This window comes from Camelus bactrianus, chromosome 25, assembly GCF_048773025.1.
Source record: "Camelus bactrianus isolate YW-2024 breed Bactrian camel chromosome 25, ASM4877302v1, whole genome shotgun sequence".
Lineage (NCBI taxonomy): Eukaryota > Metazoa > Chordata > Mammalia > Artiodactyla > Camelidae > Camelus > Camelus bactrianus.
This window is the reverse complement of record NC_133563.1, coordinates 8,808,421-8,834,106: the sequence shown is the minus strand read 5'-3', so window position 1 is coordinate 8,834,106 and position 25,686 is coordinate 8,808,421. Positions and strand designations below refer to the sequence as shown.

Below are 25,686 nucleotides of genomic sequence, written 5' to 3'. Positions count from 1 at the left end.
AATTATTTTAACTACAATTGTTTAAGGCTGCTGTCTCTGCACTCAGACTTGCCAAGGCACTGTCCTCTTGTTGAGAAATGTGGCATAGCTACAGGTATTTCGGGGGTCTGGCTAATCAGGAATGCTGCTGAGGATACTCCGGTTTGCATTTGGTGGGCTCTGCTTATGTGGTTCATGGTCCTGTGCAGCATTAAGCTATTGCTGGAGTGTGGGGAGGGCTTCCATGCACACTCCTAACGCCCACTGTGCTCAAGTCCCATGGGTGCTGACATGGAGTCAGAATATGTACAGCATCCAGTTCATTCTTTTAATCTCACCAGAAGAAAAAGCTGTCTGCACAGTCTCTACATTTTTTCAGATCAAACAAAAGCAGCAATTCATGAAGATGGAGAGATTAATTTGAATAGAACTAGTGAATAGGCTCTCAGATTATTTGATAAACCGATTAATGAAAAGGAGGGAACTGTATGAACACACTGGGAAAAGGTTGAAATTCTTTGTTGATTTGACACAATTGATGGGCATCAATGAAGATGTTATCTCAATACAGCCTCAAAGAGGACATCGATGACAAATTGGTTAATAAATTTCATCAATTTAAAGAGTACTTAATATTTATGATTAGTCACTGCACGAGAAAATATGGAATGCCCGAAATCTTATTCTTATATGAAAGAGATTTGATAGAGGTTTTCTCAAATTCGACAATAATCCTAAACATTTAAATGAGGTTTCCAGGAACAAACTGTTCCACGGCAGTAATAGCCCTTGAATGAAGGGACATGAGACCCCTTAGGGGGTGGCTTGGCTGGGCGAGTTATGCTAGAATTCAGGGGGAGGAAGATCACCATGCAGGGCAAGTCTTCTTGGCTGTAGGGCTGGAGTTGTTAGTAAACTAAAAAAGAAAAAAAGAAATTTCCCAGTAAATGAACTTCCCACCACCCACCACCTTTTTAGTTTCGGCTGGATATATCTTGTATCCAGTCTAGGAACCCTAAAAAGTGGGATGTAAGTATTCAAACCATTTTCGAAAATGCAAACGCTCATATTTTAGAATTAGAGCAGCCAATAGTTAGTTGCTGTTACTAATATACCAATTCAGGTTGTAGAGACGACTTAACATAAAGGCCGGCAGCTATTAATTGATGTCTACAGCTCTTGGTAAAACTGTCCTGATCTTTGAAGTCTTCATTTGGCTCAGGGTTGGGATGTTTCTCTAGAAAAGGACTTGAAAATTGCAAAGCGCTCCTGGACCCGGAGGGAGGAAACCTCTTTCGGCTGTCCTCCGCCGGCCGCACCTTTGATGCTTTGCCTAATTTACAGCAGGCTCACGGTGTTTCTGATTCCGTGCGGGCCGAGCCGCCGTGAGGGCCTCCCGCCTCCAGGGGGCGCGCCTTCCGCGGCGCAGGGAGGCCGCTCTGGCCCAGGCGGGGCTCCGCGAGTCTCAGTGGCCCGCGTCTCCTCTCCGCCTGCTGTTGCCGTTGTCGCCGCCGCCGCCGCCGCCGCCGTCGTCACCGCTGCAGGGAAGGCGCTGCCGCTGTTACCGCTGCTCGGCCGACTTGAAGGTACCTGGGCCGCGTCCCGCGGGCGGCCTCGGGGTGGAAGCCCCTGACACCTCCCCCGCCAACCCCGAAGCACTGCAGAGCCCCGGCCCCGGGCCTGACCGAGGGGCCTGCGGGGCGAGGCCGCCCGCCGGAGCCAGGCCAGCCGTGGCGCGTCCGGGCGGCCTCCTCGCGGGGCTGTGCCGCTCGCGGGGCCGGGGAGGGCCTGCGAGGGCTCCGGGGCTCGGGGCATAGAGGCCGTGCTGTGGGCCGCGGCGGGCCGGCCTGGGGCGGGCGTGCTCGCCGGGAATCGTGAGGGCGGAGGTCCGGGCCGAAGCCCTCGGCCGGCGTCCAGGCGTCGGGCCAGAAAAGATGGCATTAGCCCCGGTGGTGGGCTACCCCCGACTGTTGGGAACCCGCAGTCCAGGCGAAAGCAGAAGCAGCTGAGACGTGAGTGAACTGTCCCGATGGCACGGGCCCCGGGTGCCCGGGGTAAAGGACAGCATTGCCTCTTAACTAACATGCAATGCAAGAAGCAAATTGTCCTCCGGTACCGGCCTCTGCCTGGATAAAAAGACATTCTTTAAAATGCTCCATAGTGTCCACAATTGGCTACAGAACATAACGAGGTTAAAAAAAAAAAAAACCATTAAATAGTAATTCTTCTCCGTATAAAAACGGACAGTGGTACCAAGGCGCTCCGAGCTGAAATAGCTGTAATGTCAGTGGTGAAGGAACTGCAGTAATAGCTGTCTTCAGGGCTTGCTCTATGTCGCTTGCTGAGTGCTTTCAAACCTACTACCTTTATTTAATTCTCTTAGCAAGCCTAGGAGGTACCAGTCGAGGCCCTGACTTTAAGCCATAACCCCACTCCAGTCTTTTGTCTGCGGAGCACTTTCTATCCTCAGTACCCAGCAGGAGTCAGATTCTTGGCTGCCAGTGCCCACTTCCAGACAGCTAAGCTCCACTCATCACTTTGTGCTTATGTAGAGATGTTTAACTAATTTACTGTTCTGACTACATCTTTTTGGTTTTCCACTTTTTGTATTCTGTCAGTTATTTCCATATGCTAAAACATTAACTTAATGTACTGTTTTGATCCCAAACCATGTGTTTTTCATTCCCTGGGAGGCCCAGTCCCATGGTCGTGGGCACAACTTGGTTGCCCACCAGTCCTACATCTTCCTGTCCTGTTAGTGCTCAACACTATTACTCTTGACTGTCCGTATGTTTTGAAGGGATCAGCTCTGATTATTTTAAGTTATGGAACATACTACATTCCTCTCGATGTAGTGGTTTATTTAGAGGTAGACACATTTCAGTCCAATAAGACCCTTTACTTGGAGTGCTAGAATGATATATTCCTTTTTCCTGAAAATATGGTGTGAAGATGACAGCTAAAGTTGCCTTAATCATTTTAGTAAATATTTCAGAAAGGACAGAGAGAGATAGAGGCAGTGGGTGGGAGGAGAGAGAGAGAGAGAGAGAAGGGACGCACACAGGCTAAGGCAGACAGAGAAACAGGGGCAAACCGCGATTAAACCTCACCTGAAGTTTACACTAAGTCTGGACTTCAAATACAGGCATCAATAAAGTCCCTTTTTTATCGACAGTTTAAGTTAGGTTTTCCATTACTTAGACCCAAATATTTAAATGACACAGAACCTAAAGTAGTCATTACCACTTGATTCCTACTGCTATATGCATCTGCCACTGCTTTCTAAGAAGGAAAAAAAATTGCTTGTGTTACATGTTTCAGCAAAAGACAAAGATCAAAGGAAGGGTGGGGTGTAATGGTATCTAACTGTCTTCGAGAAGGAGTTAAATTGAGGTCTAAGAAATCTCACGCTTAAATGGAACAAATCTCATGGTGGTTGGAAGTAGGCTGAAGGCTGGGTAAATTCTAGGAGCTCACCAAGGAGATAACTTGAAGAACAAGCTGAAAGGATGCTCTGAATAAACAAATGAGATAAAATAAGCTCACTGAGGGAAAACTCTTACAGACAATACCAGTTATTGCTTTGTTTTTAAGAAAAACAGCCAACAGGCGAAACATAGCCCCAAATGGGGAAGTGACAGAAAGAGAATTAAATAAAAGAAATGCCATTTGGCTCTGGGAAAAAACTGATACTAGGACTAAAATTGCCACCAGAGTTGGAATGTCTAGATAAACTGCTCTGACAATGTCATACTTCAGGACGTTTTGTAAAAATTTAACTCAGGCTAAAGGAAAAAAGACACCATAATGTAATAAGTGAAAATAGAGATTATTTGGCTAGTTTTAATATACTTCGTTTTTTAAAAAGTAAAACACAGCAGAGTATCTGATCTCTTAAAGACCCAGTGTGGAAAAGATAGCTAAATAAACCATGTGTGCTCTTGCACTGGTTTCTGACTGATTGGTACCATCCCTGAATAACAATGTGCACATACCTTTTAATTGACTGTATTCAGAAATTTGTTAAAATTACTGCTTTTTGGATAGCCTGTTGAGTACACACAAATACCAGCACTTCTTTGCCAAATGTGTGTTTATGGCCACTTGATCAAGAACTAGGGGCAAAAAAGTTACCTTTTTTTTTTTTTAGCAAAGGGGTGTCTACTGTTTGTTGAACATATTTAGTCTTAGAATTGTTTTAACCACTGGCAAATCAGAAGTTAAATTATCTAAATGTCTCTATACACTGCCTTGGAGGAAGTGCCTATCACACCAGTGAACAGAGAAGTTCCAAAAAACTAAATAGCACTTAAAAAAGAAAGGCAAGTTCTTCTTCTTCAGGCTCTATACTTCTGGGTATACAGCCAAAGGAAATGAAATCATTATCTGGAAGAGATACCTGCTGCATGTTCACTGTAGCATTAATCACAATAGCCAAGATATGTAAACAACCTAAGTGTCCATTCACAGATGAACGATAAAGAAAATGTGGTACATGTACACAATGGAATATTATTTAGCCATTAAAAAGGAAGGAAATCCTGTTTTTTGTGACAGCATAGATGAACCTGGAGGACATCATGTTAGGTGAAGTAAGCCAGACACAGGAAGATAAATACTGTATAATCTCACTTATACATGGAATCTAAAAAAGTCCCACTCAGGACCAGAATAGAACAGTGGTTACCAGGAGCTGAGGGGTGGGGGAGATGGGAAGATGTTGGTCAGAGGGTACTAACATACAGTTATAAGATGAATAATTTCTGAAAAGCTAATGTATAGCATCGTGATTATAGTTAATACTGTATTATATACTTGAAATTTGCTAAGCAGATCTTAAGTGTTCTCATCACACACAAACACACACAAAGGTAACTATGTGAGGTGATGGATGTATTAACTTGATGGGGGTAATCATTTCACAATGTACTATTGAATCATCACATGTACACCTTTAAAAAATCATGCTGCATAAATACTATATACAATTTTTATTTGTCAATAATATTTCAATAAAGCTGGAAAGAAAAGGAAAGAGGAACAAGCATCTATTTAATTTGGAGACTAGCTATTCCTTTGTTACTGATTTTATTGTTATATGTGAAGTTTAAGTTGATCATTCTTAGGGCTGTATACTGGATTGGAAAAAAAGGATTTTATTACAAAGATATAACTGTAAACTTAAGTTCTAATAATACCAAAAATATTTTAAATAGGTAAGTCTTTTTCAAACACCACAGTACAATCCCTTACAGAATGCCGACACAAAATCCAATTCTCTAGTTATTTTCTTTGTAAAAAATCTAGAAAGTCTTTAGTAGAATAATATTGAGCAAATTTGGTATGACAAATTCAGTAGTACAGTGATAATCTCAAAAGTTCTTTCACTTTTAAAGTATAAATAATAAAAAAGTCAACAGAGTTAGTGAACTCTGCACTGTAAGAGAAGAGGTTCATAAGCTCTACACAGAACAGTATACCACTGACAACTATTTACTAGAAGAAATAGAAGAAAATCTAGAAAAACGTGGATTAGGAATATATAAAATTTTTTTAAAATCAGTATCATAAGGAGATTAAGATAAAAAGACTAAATTTATATAAAAACATAAATTTAAAATCCAAATTGTAAACAGTAAGGAACAACAAATATTACAGAAAATCAAATCAGTAATGGAAGGGCCTAACTTAAGCAGCTCTGCAAAAGAAAACAGTTAAAAAGGATGTATGAAATGATTAGGACAACTAGAGAGTGGAGCCAACCCCTGAAAAATTCCCAGAGGAAAAAAAAGAACAAAACAAAAGATACAAACTTGAAGACTTAAACACTTCGCTCGACAGAAAAAACGATAAGTTTTTTTTAATCACTATAAATACAAATATTTGAACATGAAGAATGACCTCAAGGCCTTTGGTCTGAGCTATTGGAAGGATGGAGTTGCCCTTTACTGATATGGGGGAGACTTGAGGGTGGAGAGAGATGGGAAGGAGGGTGGAGCGGGAATCAAGAGTTGAGTTGTAGACACATCAGGTTTGAGATGCCTGTTGAGGTGGGATTATTTGAGACTGGAGTTCAATGAACCAGTTCCAGCTCAAAATAGAAATTTGAGAGTCGCTAGCATATAGATTGTATTTAAAGCCATGAAATTGAATGCGCTAGCACTTTCCATGTTGAGAGGCTGGAGAAATGAAGAACGACAAAAGGACTGAGAGGAGAAACCTTTGCAGGCAGGAGGGTGAAGTGCTGGAAGTCAAGTGCAGAGAGTGTTTCAAGAAGGAGAAAGTGACCAGCTTCTCCTCCTGCTCATCTGATAAGTCAGGTAAGATGAGGACTGTGAAATGACCATTGGACTTGGCAGTGTGAAGATCACTGGTGACTGGGCAAGAGCACTTTCAGAAGAATGGGGGAGAAAACTGATCGGTGTGATTTAAAGAGAGAAAAGGGGGAGAGGGATTGGAGTCTGCAAGTATGTACAACTCTTTAATGCAGGTGAGTTGTAAATTTTTCATATATAAGTTATTTGAAAGCACTGTAGTCATCTCCACAGTAAATAAGTTTACTTCCATCTTCAGCTCTGTAGCAACTTGGCTTGGATTATTTTATCAGTGACTGGTGGAAATAAAATACTACTGCTGCTGATGATAATGTATTGTTAACCTCCAAAACCAACACCCAGTGAAGTTTGTCCATTTTACATAATACATTTCAGGGCTCATAAAAGTGCTTGCGTGGAGTGTGTTCATTTGCCACTTATCTTTGTTCTTACGTTAGGCTAAAATTAACATAGAGGTGCTACGAACTATACATTTAAAGACAAAATACATGCACAAAGAAGTTGAGAACCAGGATTTATTTTGAAGTATGCTGTCTTTTTGTCTGAGGACATGAGTTTAGGTTCTTGTTTCTGCCCTCAGTAAATTAATGCCATGTACAAAATAATTTGCAAGTATATACCAGATTTACACCATCTTTTCTGGGGACATAAACTCTTTCCATGATCTTTGTATTTGTGTGTGTGTATGTGTGTGTGTATATATATATATATATACACACACATATCTTTTTTTCTTCGTGATCTTACATGCTTTTTCCAAAGCGGGTGCAGTCCAGCCATCTGTTGCATTGTAAAGATTGAAAGTGATTAAATAAAATATTTATATTTATCTAGAACCATGGAGGTAAGGGTTGGCAGGTAAAGTTAGAGCCTCTCTGGTTCTCAGTATCCTTATCTGAAAAATAGGGAGATTGGGTTAGATATCTAGGTTAGATGATCCTGGATGGCCCTTCCAGCTGTAAAAGTTTCACAGAAATAAATTTAAATTTCTCCTAAGAAAACAATCTTGTACCTTCAAACTATTTGAGGTAAAGTCTGGTTTAAATTTTGTGGAGTATTTAGAAAATAAGGAATAATTTTTTTTAAATAAGGAATAATTTACAAAAGTTCTAATTTCTACATTTTTAAATAACACCGAGTAAATGAATAAGTAAGAATGTCATTTTCATAGTACCGTAAAAATTCTGTGTAAATGAAGTCTGATAATGTAGGTTAAAGAGGTTTAGATTTTTCATGTTTATATTTATGCTGTTAATTTGCTTGGTAAATCTCTCTCTCTCTCTCTCTTTCTTCTTCTTTCTTTCTAATTGACTTACAAAATTGTATTAGTTAACTTTTCTTTTTTAAGGAAAATTGAAGTTCATCCCAATTCTGAACAATTTCCGAAGTAATGAGCACTGTAATAGGTAACTGAAATGAAACAGAAGCTTCAAAGGCGGTTACTGGTATTGCTTTATACCAGTATTAGATGCTCAAGTTGCTCTTGAAGCCCATGTGGGCCACAAGGTGGCGCAATTAGGCCATGTAAATAGCGTACTGCTGTAGCTAGGAAAAAGGTAATTTTTTAAAAAATCAAATAACTCTTATTACAAAAGTAACACGTGTATGAAAAACTTCAGATTGACCTCCTAGAGCTTATTTAATGCCTCTATTATATAATTATAAGTTGGAAACGTCTATGAGAGGGAGTCCCTTGCTAAGAATTTTAAACATGGTAAAATTACACAGTAAAAATTTTGGAAAATCCTGAAAAGCATTGGAGTAAAATGAAATATCCAAGATAAACAATATTCTCCTTGTAAAAAATTAATTTTAATTTTTAAACCAATATCGTTCTGAAATTTGAATTATAACTAAGTTTTAATAGTGTAAAAAAATAGTTACATAATATAAATATTGCAGGAAATATATATCAAAAATTCTTGTTTGCTGATTTTTTGATTTCCTGATGGAGAAATAAAAATTTAGGCAAATGTTTTCTCACTATCCTAACAAGTAAGAAATACTTGAACAGTGAGTCTAGGAATGTAGTCACTTCCTGTAAAGTAGAAAACTTTTCCAAATATTTTATTTGGGTTTCTAATATTTTAAAAAGTTTACTTTGTGTGATGTGATTGCAAAGAGTTAATTCAGAATATGTAAGCTAGACTGATGCTTCCTGTAAAGTAAGAAACATTTCCAGATATTTATTGTTTTCCCACAGTTTAAAAAGTTTACTTTTAATAAAATGATTCCAAGAGTTTAATTCAGAGTGTGTGGACTAGACTAATGTTTCCCTTTATGTAATCTTTGATGAAAAGATTTGCTAAATTAATTCATTATATAAAAAGAATCTTAAGAAAACAAACTTAGTGACTTAGTTTTTTTCACCCAGAAAATGAGAATAATGATAGTACTTCCCATTTAGGTTTTTTTCCCATGAGGTTTAAATTAGTTATTACAGGAAAAACACTTAAATAATGCCTGGAGTATAACTTAATAAATGTTAAAACATGTTGCTAAGCAGTTGTTTGCAGTGTAATAGCAAAAATACAAATCATTTTTTCTTTTTCATTATAAATAATAAACATAACATAATAACCATTTACAAACATAAGTAAATCCTTTGTTCCCTAAGAACACCACCTAAGTAATACCTGATTAGCCTACTTTTAATTATTATATGAACTTAAGCACAATGAACTAGCCTTTATTAAAGTAGCTCTGTAATTCACAGCTTTACTGCATTAATAATGTTTTAATTATGAAGTAATTGACAGCTTGGCATTGAAGAAATCACAAAATTAAAACATTTTAGAGTTAAATTTGACTTGGAAATACCATAAAATGTGTATTCTCCACAAATTTAAACATAAAGTAAAAATGTATCTGTGGTGAGTCCAGGTCTATCTAAAATTTACTCTTTTTGAACTTCTGTTAATTATTTTTGAGCCTTAGAAGTAAAATTCAGAAGGTTCTATTTATAAACCTCCTCTTTAAAATATTTGTCATGGTACTGCAATAGCCTAAAAGGGTAATATTCTCAATTCCTTTTTTATTTACTCACTACCAGGCTTTCAGAAAGGGGGCTGCCCTTTTCCTTTTTTAAGAACTCAAAGTAAATATTCACATATGCTTTGCCTTTGTTTTGGTAGATACCTCAAAGGTTAAAATTTGGAACTCTAGCCATAAGATCTATGTGAATCTCAGGCCCTTCAAAACAGACTCCAAAAAAACAGATAAATATGGACCCTAAATTCATCGCAGTTTAAGATGAACTATAAACTGGAATCTTGGAAGTTTTATAGTGAGCAAAAGCAAGTGTTGCATCACGATTGCTGTCACAGTTAAACTATTTGCCAATAAAGAAATGAAACTGGTTCTATAACCTTATTACATTGTAGTCAGATCCATCTGTATCACATCTTTTAAATACATTGCCTAATAACCCATTGTGATAGTTGAATTTTGATCAAAAATATTATTTTAAACTTCTCTTAGACTATTTGCGTTTTGATTGGTCTAAAATGTCAACAAATTCCACTCTGTGTGATAATTGGGAAAATATAGGACAGATTCTTTTTTAATGTGCTAAAGAATTCAGTAAGAACACTGAGAAATAAAGCTGCTAAAGATAAGCAGACTGAAGAAACATACCAATATATGGGGAAAAGTTTAAATTGTTAAAATTTTTACTTACTCTCAAATATGGCTTGTTTTTTTCCCCATGCCTAGTATCTGTGGATCTGCACACTGCTTAGGTTTTAAGAATAATAATTCTAAAGTGCAAGCAGTTAGGATTTAATGAATTCATTGGGCGTTTTTATTTTTTGGTTCTTTGAGGTTATTTTATATTTTAAAAGCAAGTATCCTTTTTAAAGGGCAAGAATAAAACAAGTGAGCTGTAGCGAATCCAAATTTGGGGACTCCATTTACTGTGTGTCACTCTCAGTTTTAGTTCTTTCCTTTGACATTAGAAGATGCAGGGAGTAAGATCTGCTGGTGTGTCTTTCCAGCTATGCTATTTTGTCGTTGAATTTCCTTGAAGTGTCTGGTGCTTTGATCTCTGATCAAAGTTGCTATATAGGCATAAGGCTGTCAGTCCATCTGAACCAAGAATGTAGCACTTAGTCTTGCCTTTCCTAGGGACCTTTCAAAATGAAAAATAAATCAATACATTATGTATGGCTGGTGATACTGGACACAGAAGACCAAGTAAAGTGATGGTATAGTAAGTGTATGTTAAAATAGACATGTCTTCTCCATTAGTTCTTAACCATCAAGAATACTATCTTAAAGTTGTATAGATTGACCTAAGATAAATATAAAAAAATATATAAAATGTAAAAAAATGTTTTAATAAGAAAATGTATTTCTATCAAGTCGGTGGCTCACAAGCTTTCACCAAAACCTCCTTGTTTTGGTACGTGGGTTGAGACAAGCACTATTTGGCATTAGGAGCTCTTGTTACTGGGATCTAGGTGACTGCCTTGTCCCAGAGGATGAGTGACTCCATCCCCATGCAGTTTCCTGGGCAGTGCCACAGAGCATGGAGTTAGAGTTTTAAACGCTACGCTGTGCCAGCCCTCTAAGACCTGACCCTCAGAGTCCTGCTTTGAACAGTCCCAGGGAGTCGGCCTCTGAGCCAGTCAACTGGCCCTTATGGACACTATGTCCCTTAGGAACCAGAACCAGGCCTTGGTAAACAACCGGAGGACTTTCTGGGGTTTGACTGTCCCCACTATTGACTGTTCTTACGGTTTTTCCTCTGCCAGGAACCAGTTCTCTTTCTTTCCTTTACCCCCCACTAGAGGTCACTCGTTTGTTAGAAACCGCTACGTTTCCAGGGGCTTACAGAACGCTGCTGAGTACGAGCTCAGGTGCAGGAGAGCACTGGTCTCCTGCGTAGTATCTGTCATTTTATGGTGCTTAAGTCTTAGAGCTGGTGAGGAGCTGAAGTGGGGTTCAGTCCCAGGCATCCCAGCTCTGGATACATTCTGGGTGGAGTAGCCACGCTCTCTGAACATCTGACAGTAGAAAAACGGCCTTCAGAGAACTGTACACTCCCAAAGTCACCTCTGTCGGGAGAGTCAGACTAGCGCATCTCTCCGTCCTGCTCTCCCCACCTCTAAAGCAGCTCCAGTGTGCTCACATGTGTTCACAGGGTGACAGACTCAGCCTCCTGTGCACCTCGAGAGCTGTCACATGCGTGCCTCTAACTATACTTGTGCAGTGGCTCATACGATACATTCCCTTTGGTAAGTGCCAGGGCTTCCACCTGAGCCCTTCCAAATCTTGGTCCTACAGACTCATCCATAAATGATTTCTCACTCTCTTAGCACCCAGAGAAATGACCTCAAAGATCTGGCTTTTTCTCTTTTACTCTCTTTTTCCCATGGGGAAGATGGGCACTTTCAGACTCAATAGTCTTTCCATCAAAATCTTTAGGCTTCCATATGACCCAGAAATTGCACTTCTAGCTGTTTATCCTAGAGAAAATGGAGATTTACATTATGTAAAAATATGTACCTGAATGTTTTAGAAGCTTTAACGTAACATCCAAAACCTGGAGATAACCAGATGTCCTTTAGTAGATAGACAGTTAAACTGTGGTATATCCATTCCATGAAATGCTTCTCAGTAGTGAAAAAGAAACAAATTGTTGATACAGATGGCAACCTGAATGAATCTCCAGATAATTATGTTGAGTGAAAAAAAATTGCAACAGTTACATACTCTATGGCTCCATCCATGTAACATTCTTGAAATGACAGAACTATAGACATGGAAGACAGTAGTCTTCCATTTCCAGGGGATGAGGAGGGGTGGGGGCAGAAGGGAAGTAGATGTGGCTGTAAGAGGGCAATAGAAGAGATCCTCGTGGGGCTGGAAGTGATCCGTATCTTGACTGATTCAGCGTCAGTGTCACTGATGATACCATCAGGGGAGACTAAGTAAAAAGTACACAGGACCTCTCTGTATTATTTCTGACAACTGAATTTGAATCTAGTTATCTCAACAAAGTTTAAAAAGTCTTTAGTCCTCTCCCCTCTTTGGACAATGGTTAATGTGTCCTGAATTTTATTCACTTCTATAACTTCTTGGGGAAGCCAGTAACAGATTTCTAATGATTTAATTGGGGTTTTGGACAGTTTCTTGGCAGGTTTCTAATAATTAGGCCTAATGCATTATATAATACTAAGTTTGAAATCATGTAAATAAATCTGTAATTTGATCAAGTTGTTTTCTTAATGGGGCCTGTCATATCAGAGAAAAATGGTCTTTCTTGTGGATTTAAGGAAATATTAGGATTTCTTGGTGGGGGCATAAGTATATAATCTATAATTTTATCCCCAAACAAAAAGCAGCACTTGTCTTTTTCATAATGTAAATTCTGCTATCTTCAGAATAACCCCTGTACCGTCTTGACAATGAAAAAGCCAGATCATATATTAATATGTTAGAGACAGGCTTCAGGCATGAAGACTCAGCTCCAGTGGTCAGGACAAGGAAAGAAAGTTGTAGGCTTTTTTGGTGAACACAGATTATGTGTTTAAAGAAATTAAGTGGCTCAGGGATAGGAAGTTTGTCTGAGTTGGTGTTGCAGAACCACAGAGAACTAGGGCACAGTCAGGGAGGTGGGCATTGTGCATATTGTCGTGTCATCATGGTGTTCTTTCAGCTGTTGTGGGACTGGTGCTCACGTACAGTTTGTCAGCCTCATCTTCGCTTCCAGCCTAGCACTGCTAGCCTGTAAGATACAGCCTGACGTAGGTACATTAGGTGGAGCTTCATAAAATACCATTAATTACTTCCCTATATAAGTTTATTTAAAGGGATTTGGTAATAGCATGAATGACCAGTAAAAGTCATGAATTTCAGCTGGAACTATAAATTTGGGATTTAGACTTTATGTCCTAAATTTACCAGTGAGTGTGGTACCTGGCACATTTTAGGCACACAGTAAATGTTTGCCTAACAAATTACCATTGATTTTTTTGTGGTTCATACTACCTGTCCATGACCCCCTCTCTTCCACGTTCCCTCAAGAGAAGAGTGCAGTGGGACAAGCCAGGGACTCTGGAAATGTCTCTCAGGGCCCAGAGAGGGAGGGCAGGCAGCGCCACGGTGCAGGAGGAGCTGGGTCAGGAAGGGCTGTGCAGAAGACTGCAGGTAGATCTGAGCCAGCATCTCTTCTGCACTGAAAAGAAACAGTGGGGGACAATCTCAGGAGGAGGGTAAAGTACCAGCATTTAAGACAGATTAGAAATATTTTTTTTCTTAAATGTACCTGTTTGGTTTAAACACAAGTATTGGTTTTTTAACTTTTTTCCCCAATGCAGACAGCTTTTTATTTCTAAAAGTGCTTTAGTGGGCTAACCTGAGATGTAGCCACCATTTATAACGTGAAAATATGCATTCCATTTCTGCTGACGTAGAGTGAATTTTTGGAGCCCAGTCTGTCCTCTGCTGATGGCACATTATCTGACTCTTTCCTCTTTCTGAGCGTGCTTGCTTGTTTGTGGGCAACAGAGCTCCTCCTTATTAAGCCCGTCTCTTCTTCCTTTTCACCACTCTGTTACTCGTCGGTGACTTTATTGGCCTCATAAGTTGATGCCTTACCCAGAGATTTTTTGGAAAGTATCTACAGGCCCGTCTAGCTTGTCTGTATTTAGTAGAACAGCAAGTCCTTTTTCACGCCGCTTCTTTGTTATAATTGAATTTTCTGTTTCCTGTAGATCCTTGCCAGCACACTTCTGGATATTTTGTTAAACCTTCTTAAGAATTCAGAGAAACTGCCGTGTGACCACTGAAAGAAAGATCCAATCCTAAGGCCCAGGTTAGTATTTTCTGCTGTGGACTTCTTCAAAATACGTGAAAGCTTCAGTGAACTGTGGCCTTGCTTTTGGGCAGAATCAGTTCTGCGATCAAGATGAAAAATGTTATCTATCATTGGGCCTAATAAATTTGGAGGTTAGTAGTTTTGCAAAGACACAAAGAAACTCACAAAATACACCACACTTTCTCTCACTTAAAAATAGACAAGAAAGGCTTGTCCATTTTACTGAGCCAACATTCAAAAGAATCCCAGTCTGCAAACCACAAGAATTCTTACTGTGTTTGAACCAAAAACACCAAGTAGATTGTTTTTTATTATCTATTCTGAGAGAATTTGACCAAAGCACATTGCCTCTTGAAAAGCACATGATAGGTTGTATTTTAATTTTTAAAAAGTTTGTGATACCTTTGTCTTTTTTATGATCCAATCCAGTGAGTACTGTAGGGGAAAATAGGGAGATTACCCTCAAAAGAGAACTCTTGACATTTTTTTTGAGTAATATCTTCCCATTGGATTAATTTCTTAAGAAGCATTATATGGTACCATAATCTGAAGTTTATCTTAACTTGATCTCTGTAATTCTTAATCATAAGCAGATTTTCTCCTTATTTAGAATTATCCTTAATGACTCCTTCTCACTCTTTATATCCAGCAGGTCAATAAGTTATGTTAATTCTATTTAGTATGTCCCTCTCCAGTATGCCGTCTTCTCTCCACCACTGTCTCAGGTCCGGCTGTTGTCATTTCTTGCCTGGATTTCTACAACGGCTTATTGACTGATCTCCCTGCCTCCAGTCTTGACCCCCTCCAGTCTAACCTCTTTATATCTCAAACAAAGTGATCTTTCTGAAGGACTGATATACTAAGACCATGCCATTTCCTTGGCTTAAAATCCTTCATTGACTCCTTACTAAAATTCAGATGTAATAAATTTTACCATGGATTTGTTACGAAGGTTAAACGAAATTTATTAAGACCCCTTAGTGCAGTGCCTGGCTCAGAACAGGCTCTCAGTCAGTATTAATGTCTCCGCCTCGCGTGGTGGGCCCAGGGCAGCAACAGAGCTTAGTGTAAGGTGGCCCAGGGCTAGAGGGACTGTGTCTCTGCTGGAAACCAGGCAGAGTGGAGTAGGGACAAAGAATCTTACCAAACTCCAGAGCCAGGCTTTCCTGAATTCCCTTGAGGTTAGGCACAATAGATTGATCTAGCATCCAGTTCCATCTGTGTTCCAGAAGGAAGGACTTCGCCTGATAAATTACAGGCCAGGCTCATCTGTGACTTTTGTAACCTTAGGTAAAGGGAGCCATCTTCACAAGCACAGAAGTCTCTGCCTTTGTATTTTCTTGTTTTGGTTTGCTTTCTCTTTAACTTCTTAGGAAAGTTTCTTTTATCAGGCTTTAACTTTTTCTTAAGTGAACCAAGGAAAGGGAAGTTGGGGGTGGGGTGGAGACACGCACGCGCGCGCGCACACACACACGCTCGCGCACACTGAGAGACCGGGAGACTGCTGGGACAGAGAAGCAGCAGTGAAAGAGGCGTGGACAGACCGACTGGTGAACCTGGGCTGCTCAGATGGGTGGAATATTAGAGTGGACACAGCAAGGACTGCTGCCTTGGTCCCACCTCCGAATTCCCAGAGACCTGTTTCTCCTCACCGCTCCGTCTTCAGACCGTGGGAGTTTAGCGAAATCAGATATTTAGATAACCACAGGACGGAGCAGAATAGGATCAGCGCCGTAAAACGATGGACAATCTGGATCAATTTTATGATATTTCCAGTTTTTAAATTTAGTTTTTTACTTTCCTTGGCTTTTCTATTTCAATTAAAATTTGAAGTTTGTACTATACACACAGCATTTAGCAGGTCCTTGTTGAGTGTGAATTAAGCTATTTATTTTTTAAAGCTGATTTAGTTAACTTTTGAGCAGAAAATTCTGTTTACCAAATAGAATATCTCAAATACAGTAAGAAGCAAATATATGAAAGAGAATTACTTGGTTTTTAGTAAGAATCTCTACCAGTAGTAACATTTGTGTGTGTGTGTGTGTGCATGTAGGTAGTTATTTGAAGTTTAAGGAATATGTTGTCTGTGTCTTCTGACAGAGCAGTAAACTTAAATCAAATTGCTTGTATCTTGCTTAACTTAAAGAGACACGTTAATGGAAAATAAAATATACTTGATAACTCTGCTGTTGTTTCTGTTTGGTGAGATGATTTATTAGCGGCAGGAGGCCAAGAAGGAAAAGAAATAGTGCTTTTCTGAGTGACTTCATTGTCTTGATTTAGTTTGGCTGCAGCAAATCCCACTCACCTCGTATTTCATTACAGGCATATTCCCTCCACCACATTCCAGCAATGTCCTACGTTTTTGTAAATGATTCCTCTCAGACTAACGTGCCCCTGCTGCAAGCCTGCATTGATGGAGACTTTAACTACTCCAAGCGGCTTTTGGAAAGTGGCTTTGACCCAAATATTCGTGACGGCAGGGGCAGAACAGGCCTTCACCTCGCAGCAGCCCGAGGCAACGTGGACATCTGCCAGTTGTTACATAAATTCGGTGCTGACCTCCTGGCCACAGACTACCAGGGAAACACAGCCCTTCACCTCTGTGGCCACGTGGATACTATTCAATTCTTAGTTTCTAATGGACTCAAAATTGATATCTGGTAAGTTCTCCGTGGTTTTTGAAGTCTAGTCATTTCTTCCCGTTAGTCTCTCAACCAGTGGTCTAATCTTGGAAGTCTACTGATTTTGTCTCCTCGTTGATCAGGTGTAGTGACAAGTTCAGAAAGGTATTGAGGACAGTGTCATCTTGTTAGGGGAGTGATGTAGCAAGAGGCTGACTTCTAGATTTATGCAGAAGCAGTGGTAAGTTTTTCTATGAAAATAGTGGCTAGGTTCTGCTCCTCATTAATTGTGTATTGTTAGACAAGGGAAAAGGAAGAGAAGAACTCAGATTTGTTGAAAATCGATTATGGTCTGGGCATTGCACTTACTGTGTTAGCTCATTTAATCCTCAGAGTGAACAGCTCTTGAGGTAGGTGTTATCTTCATTTTATAGATGATGGTTGAGACAAGAATTCTGGCTTAAATGGTGTAACAGAGGTCACACAGCTGGAGTCTGAACCTCGTTCCACCTGATCCAGAGCTTGTTTGACTTCTGTCATGTAACATACCATGCCAGCCTCCTTATCTCTGGGGCTGAGTCCTTTTTATACTGAACAATTTGAGGAAGTAGGTTTTTGGTTTTGGTTTTGGTTTTGTTTGTTTGTTTGTTTGTTTGTTTTAGTGATACCTTGTCTCTTGAGTGGGAAAGGTATCAGACCACTTTTAAAAGCAACCTTGACCTTTAAGCTACAGTTACATGTTGCCCTAATGTATTGGTACTATAATGTCCCTAAATCTGAATAAGACAGTAAATGGTTTTGCTACTATAGGACAAAATGTGGTGGGCATTGACTAGAGGATTCAGTGTTACTTGGGCTGTCTCCTGTTGTGGAATAGCTCGGTGAACCAAAGCAGCTTATTTGATTGCTTGAGTTTTGTTTTAATTCTTACGTATTTTTAAAATATATATACTCTTCCCATAAAATATAAATGTCAGACAAGAATGAATCTAGAATGTAGAATTTTCCAGTTAATTTCTAGGAAGATGTTCTCTTTTTATTTATTCTCATTTATCTACTCTTATGCCTACATATATATATATATTTTTTTTTTTTGTCCCTTTTTTCCCTAAAAGGAAAAAATAAATTGGTTAACTCAAAATTCAGGTTCTGGCTCAACCATTGGTTCTGCTCTGGGATTTGAGTTAATGGGGCCCATGCCTTCCTCACTGAGATCTACACAAATGGCTACTAACAGGGTAATAAAACTGCTATGATGACCTCTTTATTTTTATGAAATTTTTTAGCAATCATCAAGGTGCTACACCCTTAGTGCTGGCAAAGCGCAGAGGAGTGAATAAAGATGTCATTCGATTGCTGGAATCTTTGGAAGAACAGGAGGTAAAAGGATTTAACAGAGGAACTCACTCAAAACTGGAGACCATGCAGACAGCTGAAAGTGAAAGGTACTTAAGATACCATTTTTCTTAAGGGGCGAGTCACTTTAAGTGAATCTTTTATGATAGCTTTTTGTGAGCTTTATATTTATTTGCTTTCAAGTAAAGAGCTTTGATTCTTTCTTTGAACTTTATTTTGTCCTTCTGGCTCCAGATTACAATTGAAAAGCTATTAACAGTAAGTCCTATGTGCCCACGTGCACATAATGTTCTGTTAGCCAGTGTGCAGGGAAGCCTGCTGTACAGGCGGGGAAAGGCTGAATAGGAGGGAAGGAAGCAGGAGTTTGAGAATTCAGATACGGGTCACAAAAAGAAAGGAATTTCAGAAAGGGAGGAGAGAGAAGGAAGGCCAAGAACTTGGACAGTATTAGAAGAGACCGAAAAGGGAGTTTCAAGGGTAGGGAATTAAAGTGCTGAGGACAGTAAAACAGGAGCAGAGAGTGTAAGACAAGATGTCACACACCCGCCAGTGACGTGGACATGAGGCGACTTCCCCGTGACCTGGAACAGGTGAAACGGGGGCTCCCGTGCGTGCGCCTCGCGAGTCACCACTGAAAGCAGGCAAGCACATGAAACAAGGGAGAAGTCCAAGGTGCACGGGCAGGCCCTTCTCTCTCCTGTCTGCTGCAGACTGGCGGTCAGAATGCCATCAGCAATTCAGTAGCATTGAGTTACCTATTATTTGTTAAAGATCATGTTCTTCCAAAAGGACTTAAAGATTATTTTCATAACTACCTTAAGCTTCTTTACCGTGAAAAATGTCCAAGAATGCATTTTTGCTTGGTGTTTTTTATTAATAGCCAATCTCTTGGCACCTCTTTATTCGAAATACACTTTTAACTTTGTTGCATCAATTGTGATTACTTATTAACTAAGAAGTGATTAGTCACTTGAGCAGCGCAGTATGACATTTATTCTTCTTTCACGTACCTGCCACTGCAGTTCAGCATGTGTATGCATATTAGTCACAGCATAGTGTGAAGACAGCTCTTTAAAACCTGGTTGTCCGGACTGACTCCTGCCCTCCAGTGCCATGGTAGGGAGGCGGTGGGTGAAGCGTAAAGTAAAACACTTAAAGGGCAGCATCGTTGGTCTTTAGGAAAATGCACATTAAAACCACAGTGAAATACCACTTCCTACGCAATAGGATGGCTGTAATCAAACAGATGGACAATAGCAACTACTACCGGCAAGGAAAAATTCAAACCCTCAATCTTTGCTGGACGTAAAGTAGCGTAGCTGCTGTGGAAAACAGTCTGGCAGCTCCTCAGAAAGTTACACAGACTTACCACAACGACTCCACGTTTAGGTATATGCCCAGGAAAATTGAAAACATGTGTTCACACAAAAACTTGTACGTGGATGTTCATAGAAGCATTATTTTCATAGCCAAGAGGTGGAAACCACCCAGAAATTCATCACCGATAAACGGATAAACAAAATGTCACCTATCCATTCAGTGAAACATTATTCCGCCGTAAAAAAAAGAATGAAATGCTGACATGTGCTGCAACATGGATGAGCTTTGAAAATGTGCCCCGTGAGAGAAGCCAGGCACAGAAGGCCACGTATCATACTATTCCATTTATAGGAAATGTCCATAATCAGCAAACAGAAAGTAGATTAGTGGTTGCCAGGAGCAGGGCAGGGGCGGTAGGAAGTGGCTGCTGAAGGGTACAGAGTTTATTATAGAAATGTTCTCAGGTTATATAGTGGAGATGGTTGTACAACTTGGTGAACAGACTAAACGCCACTGAATCATGTACTTTAAAAAGATGAATTTTATGGTACGTGAATTATATCAAGAAGAAAAAGTGGGGGGAAAAGCTTAAAAGGATTGGCTAGTACATGGCATTGTGGCACAGCTGTGTGATGATTCGTCTTTTCTAGAGCAAGAGATAAAAGCAAGATTTTGAATGTACCAAGTATTTTCCATTTCCTTTAGGGTTCCCTGAAAAATAGCATAACTTCTTACAGGCCTTTAAATCATTTAGTTGATGAAAAATATTTCCCCACACCCCCATATATCCTAGGTTTAATTTAGTTCTTCTTCACTTTGTAGGTATGGATGACAGAGACAGTATAGATGATACATATACAAAAATAATTACACATGCACACACAGACCACCATGCTAGAATCAGGTATTTCCTAGACAGTAGAAAACACTTCATTGGCTAAATTCTAATTAGCAGAACTTCACTAGTGCCTAGAGATTGCGCGACTGAATTCTCATTTTGTAGATTCCCACCGCTTTCACCCTTTACTATGCAAAAGTAGAGTGTTCTAGGAAACCTTTCCTGAGTCAAGGTGGCATCAAGCAAAGAAGCAGTTCTCTTAGGAGTCATCTCACTAACGGATGCACAGAAGAAATGAGGATAAGGCACAGAGGCTCACAGACACAGTTCAGAGCTTTGGCAGCTGGGTGCTGAGATGAGGAGTGTAGTTCTGGGGAAGCAGCTCGGCGGTGCCACTCTCGCTGCAAAACAAACATTGAACAATATTTTTGATTTTTGCCTTTTTTCGTATAAAAGCTAAATTCCTCTTGGGATTTTTTTCAGTTAGCGAATACAGGTAGTATCGCAGATGTTTCTTAAAAGTGAGGTGGCATAAAGCGAACTTTGAAAAAGTGGGAGATACCTGTATCTAACACCTTTACGTATGACAGCATGTCGATTCAGACATAGTCAGTAAATTTCAGGTAAGTCAAAATTAACCTCTCCTAAACTTCTCAGAGTTCCAATCTTATTTTGAACTTCCTTGAGATTTCTTAAATTTTCATACTCTTGTAGATAACCATGGAAAATGTCTTCTCATAACTCAACACTATAAGTCAACTATACTTCAATAAAAAATAAAAAAAATTAAAAATAAAACTAGAAAATGTCTTTTATTATTAAGAAGATAAACATTTTTCAATATAAAAAAATTTGGATGTTAAGCAGACCGGCCCTTTAGGAAGTCACCTTCCGATGACTAGAGAAGACTAATGCCAGGATAGGCTGAAGGGCGTCTGGCTCACAGTGTTCAGAAGTAAAAGTTGTAGGTTACAGTGAAAACTGTCAGTTACGCACGAAGAACCAGACTCTAATTGTTTTATGCTGTTTCCATTGTTCTGTCCCAAGATGGTTGGAAGAATGTGAAGAGAAGGAGTTTAGGAAGGATAGTAATAGCGGTAGACAGCTGGTACCTGTGATTATGGTCATTGTGGCTTTAGTCTAAGTGATGCCCTGTTACTGGGCCTGCGTGTTGTGACACAGTTGTGCATGCTGATTCCTTAGAGCTGGGAATTGATCACAGTGCAGCCTTCTGAATACCAGCATCAGATACGCTGTTTTCTCTTTGTGGTGGTCATATTTTTTGTTTATATAGTTCTGAAAACCAGAATCAGTGTTTTTATAGTATTTGTACTACCTTATATTCAACTAGACTCAGCCTTAATGTGAAAGAGAAATAAACTTACTCTGTATTGTTGTACAAGATGGAACTAAAACCAGTGGGAGGAAGCTATCAGGAGGAATTCCTAGTGGCTAGCCCTGTCCAAGTGTACCGCGGCCTGAAGAGGGAGCAGCCACTATTAGAGGATGACAGCTGCGAGAAGGAATTCCTTCACTGGTCAGATTATTGAACTAAATGAATAAAATCCCCTTTTCACTTTAAGATTCACACACTGTATAAAGCAGTTTTTTAGATTTGCCCATCTTTGCTTATTTTCATCAACATGAATTCTCACATTTTGAATTCTCATTTTGAATTCGTCTAAATTTCAAATAACCAAAATGTGTTTTGCTTTAGTATCTGATGGAAACAACTCATTTGACCTACTTCAAGACTTCTGCTTGGGACATTTTTTATTAGAAAAGGATTCTGAACTTTGACCCTTCCAGATACTAAAGCATGAAACATAATCATTGCTATTTAGCAATTTATAGTTACAGGTACATTGTGGAGATGCATGCAGATACACAAATCAGCACACAGGTGGGTGAGAGTATGCGTACATGTGTCAGTTTTCTTCTTGTAAGTGTTGTTTTAAGGTTGGTCTTTTCTGAACAGTGCAGTTCCTCTTGCTTTATGTTCTTGAAATAGGTGAAATGTGTTGTCTCATACCCTTTCTTTTCTCTTTGCTTCTCTCACAGTGCCATGGAAAGCCATTCCCTGCTCAATCCCAACCTGCAGCAAGGAGAAGGAGTCCTGTCCAGCTTCCGAACCACGTGGCAGGAGTTTGTAGAGGATCTGGGCTTCTGGAGGGTGTTGCTCCTGATCTTTGTCATTGCTCTGCTGTCCCTTGGCATCGCCTACTATGTGAGTGGGGTGCTGCCCTTTGTGGAAAACCAGCCTGAACTGGTGCATTGAAGGAGCTTGTGGGAGATGAAACCAGTGCCAGTGTCCTGGCTTCCAGTGTTTGTTCTCAGTTTCTCAGAATCTTCTCTTAGTGCTAGGCAGTGAGGGCTGTCCATTTTTCCTTTTGGCATTTTTACACATTGTTATCCTTTTAGGAGAACGACATGTCTATTTGAACTAACTACATACTGTAGTCAAGCATACTGTGTCCTAAGCTACCTCCAACTCAGCCTGACTCCTTAGGAAAGCCTCTGCACAGCCTTCTCTGATAAAACGTGGACTGTGGAACAAAAGATGGAGGCCGGGGCTAGGAACCCTTACTGTACAAACCTCACCTTAATGTAGGCTCAACGATAGTGAAACGTTCAGAAAGGAGAAGGTTATCCTACGTGGTTAGTTTTGGTTAGTTTTGTTTTGCTTTTGTTTGTCTATTTTTTCAAAAGCCACTTTTCTCTTTGTATTTACTTTCTCTGGGGAATACCGGGGAATATGAAACATTCAGCTTAAAATTTGAAGTGTTTTTTTCAAAGCCTGAATAGCAAATCAGTGTTATTGGAATCTGTTTGGTATGTTTTAATATTTTTAAGTCTAGTCTCAAACCGAACAGAACTTTTGAAAATATGCTATATTTTCTTCACGAATGATTGATTTGATCTCATATTTATTTGTTTTTAGGATAATTTTGATTTTTTGGTAAACTGCTTTGCTTTTTTATAATATTCGTGAAAACAGAACTTGAGAAGTTCATTTTTTCACTCTTCACTTTCTTCTGGTGTTTATTTGCAAGATATCCGAGTCATCAAAAATACAGTCAGAAAACCTTTTCTACTCAGTAGTTAGCAGGGGGAGATGTTTCTGATGTTTACCTGTCACTGTAATTCTGTAGCGCTGTTATGTGAAAAATTCAGTTCTATAAGCTAGCTGTGTTGTCACAATTGTATCATAGTTTATAATTTTTTCATTTTAAGTTCAACCTTGTTTAGAGGCCCTGTTAGAATTGTCATAACAATCCCATCCATGTCAGTAATTCTCCGATGGCAAGAGTGGATGGAGTATTTCTGAATTAACAGCGCTGAACGCTATTCTAGGTGTCGTAAACTCTTCCTGCATTGTAGTATTATGTGAATTGAAATCTGGCCCCCAAACTATACTGCATTTTTCAGCAGTACATTTGAAGGCCTCTTTTGTTAATGGTTATGTTGTATATAAATCATATTCTTGGATTATTAAAATAGGATGTGAAGACTTGATAATTAAGTCAAAAAATTGTAGTGAAAGAACTAATGGTTTCATTTTTCACACACAGTCATCTAAGCTACTGCTAATTGAACTGCTGCTAGAATTAGAAATTACAGTTTAGAATAGAATTGATATTTCTGTGATTCTCTTTGCTGCTTAATATTTTCTCTTTTGCATTTGTATATCTAGAATTGATGTGTTTTCTTTCATGTGGCTTTATCCTGTCTCAAAGAGGTGTTCTGAAATTCCTGATTTACCTGGCTGCCTCAGGATCAGCGCACAGAGTCTTGCTTTTAGGTTAGATACAAACAAAATTAATCATACTTGGTGTAAATACAGCAAAAAACAGTGGACATTAGACTGGAGAACACTAGAATTCATCAAAGTACATTCAGATTGAAAGCTTTGAAATTAGCTTTGTCTATGTTTATAACTCTAAACATGTGTGAAATTGGTTAACATCTATGTAAATATATTGCATTTTTTAAAGATTAATGTTTCCTTTTAAGTGCTGATTTCTTTGTATTCTATTCTCTACATTCAGTATTCAGTAATACTATCAATAAATGTATTTATAATCTCTTAATCACAATCTATTTTCTTCTGTATCATTGTTTTTTCTTTTAATGTAGGGTTTTTAAAAATGAGTTCCAGTTGGCTGTTTAAAAAAACAGCTTTTTTCAAACCTGATGTAATAGGTATTTCAAGTTTCACATTTGCTTATCTTATAAATATTCTGAAATTAATTTGGGTGAATTGCTTGTGGTTTTAAGAATGATCATAACTATCATGATTAAGCACCTCCCAGCATACCTCATCTCATTTCTTCCTTATGTTCGCCCCACCCCCGATACACTTCCCGGTCTTGTAAGATGAAGAAACTGATGAGGAGGGTTAAGTAGCTCGTCCCAGGTCAAACAGCTGGGACATGGTAGAGCAGGGATTCCACATTTAGGCCTTTCCCCAATTATAAATTTACTCTTTCTTTCTGCCCTGCTGTCTGTCATGAACCTGGCAATTGGAATCATCTAGAACCTTGCCTGCTGCCATCTCAGCAGCATATATTACTAAAATTTCCACTCCTGTTTACAAATACTTACCCTTAACCATTAACCATATCTGACTGCCCACTTCCCTGTGTACCATTTCCTCATCACGTGCTGTACTCAGAAACGTGCACCGTTGGCCACTGGACAACGCAGGGTTTGGGACTAGGAGCCTTGGCCACCGTGCAGTTGAAAGTCTATGTGTGACTTTACCGTGGGCCCTTGGTGTCGTGGTTCCGCACCTGCAGACTCACCCAGCAGATGGTCTTGCAGTACTGTGCTGTGTATTTAACAAAAAAATCTGGGCATCCGTGGACCTACACAGTTCAAACTCTTGCTATCCAAGGGTCAACTGTATTTTTTTTTATCTTTTTGATAAGTTTCATGAGAACGGAGACTTAGTCTATTTTTCCTCTCCTGTTTGTTCACAGTACGCCCTGTGGAACTCTTTGTACACAAATACTTTTTTTCCTGTAACTGTACTTTTCCTTTTCAGATTAAACGTGTACTTTTCTCGTGTTTCCTCGAACAGGCTGCATGTGTGAACTGTGCTGGCCATTCTCCTTCCACAACATGCCTGCTGCTGGATGGAGGAACCACAGAGCCCTGCACCCCTAGCTCCTTTACGTAAGAGCGTGCAGGCCTTCCACCAGCACAGCCTGCCTCACACTTACCACAGGTGGAAAAAATACTGTGTTTTGTTTTGTTTGTTTTTTTACCACATGGTATAGAAGTCTAGGAACAATAGTCACTTTTTGTTGTTGTTTTATTTAACCCGGTCTTTGACTTGTGAAATTGTTTATGTATGTATCAAAGTGCTTTCAGCTGCAAGAAACCAAAACCCAAACTCAAAATGACTTG

The 25,686-nt window shown here is 39.4% G+C and overlaps 1 protein-coding gene across 2 annotated transcripts; it reads left to right on the top strand.

Annotated features, from left to right (window-relative positions):
* The first annotated feature begins 1,404 nt into the window (after positions 1–1,404).
* Positions 1,405–24,371, top strand: ANKRD46 (ankyrin repeat domain 46). 2 transcript variants are annotated; one of them, XM_074353084.1, is made up of 6 exons: positions 1,453–1,565; positions 6,208–6,299; positions 14,033–14,133; positions 16,462–16,799; positions 18,047–18,205; positions 22,336–24,371. In XM_074353084.1, the coding sequence occupies exons 4-6, from the start codon at positions 16,489–16,491 to the stop codon at positions 22,550–22,552; spliced, it is 687 nt and encodes a 228-aa protein (XP_074209185.1). In that variant the 5' UTR covers positions 1,453–1,565; positions 6,208–6,299; positions 14,033–14,133; positions 16,462–16,488; the 3' UTR covers positions 22,553–24,371. The 2 variants fall into 2 exon arrangements, with proteins under 2 accessions (XP_074209184.1, XP_074209185.1); XM_074353083.1 differs by lacking the exon at positions 6,208–6,299 and having other exon boundaries at positions 1,405–1,565.
* Positions 24,372–25,686: the final 1,315 nt, after the last annotated feature.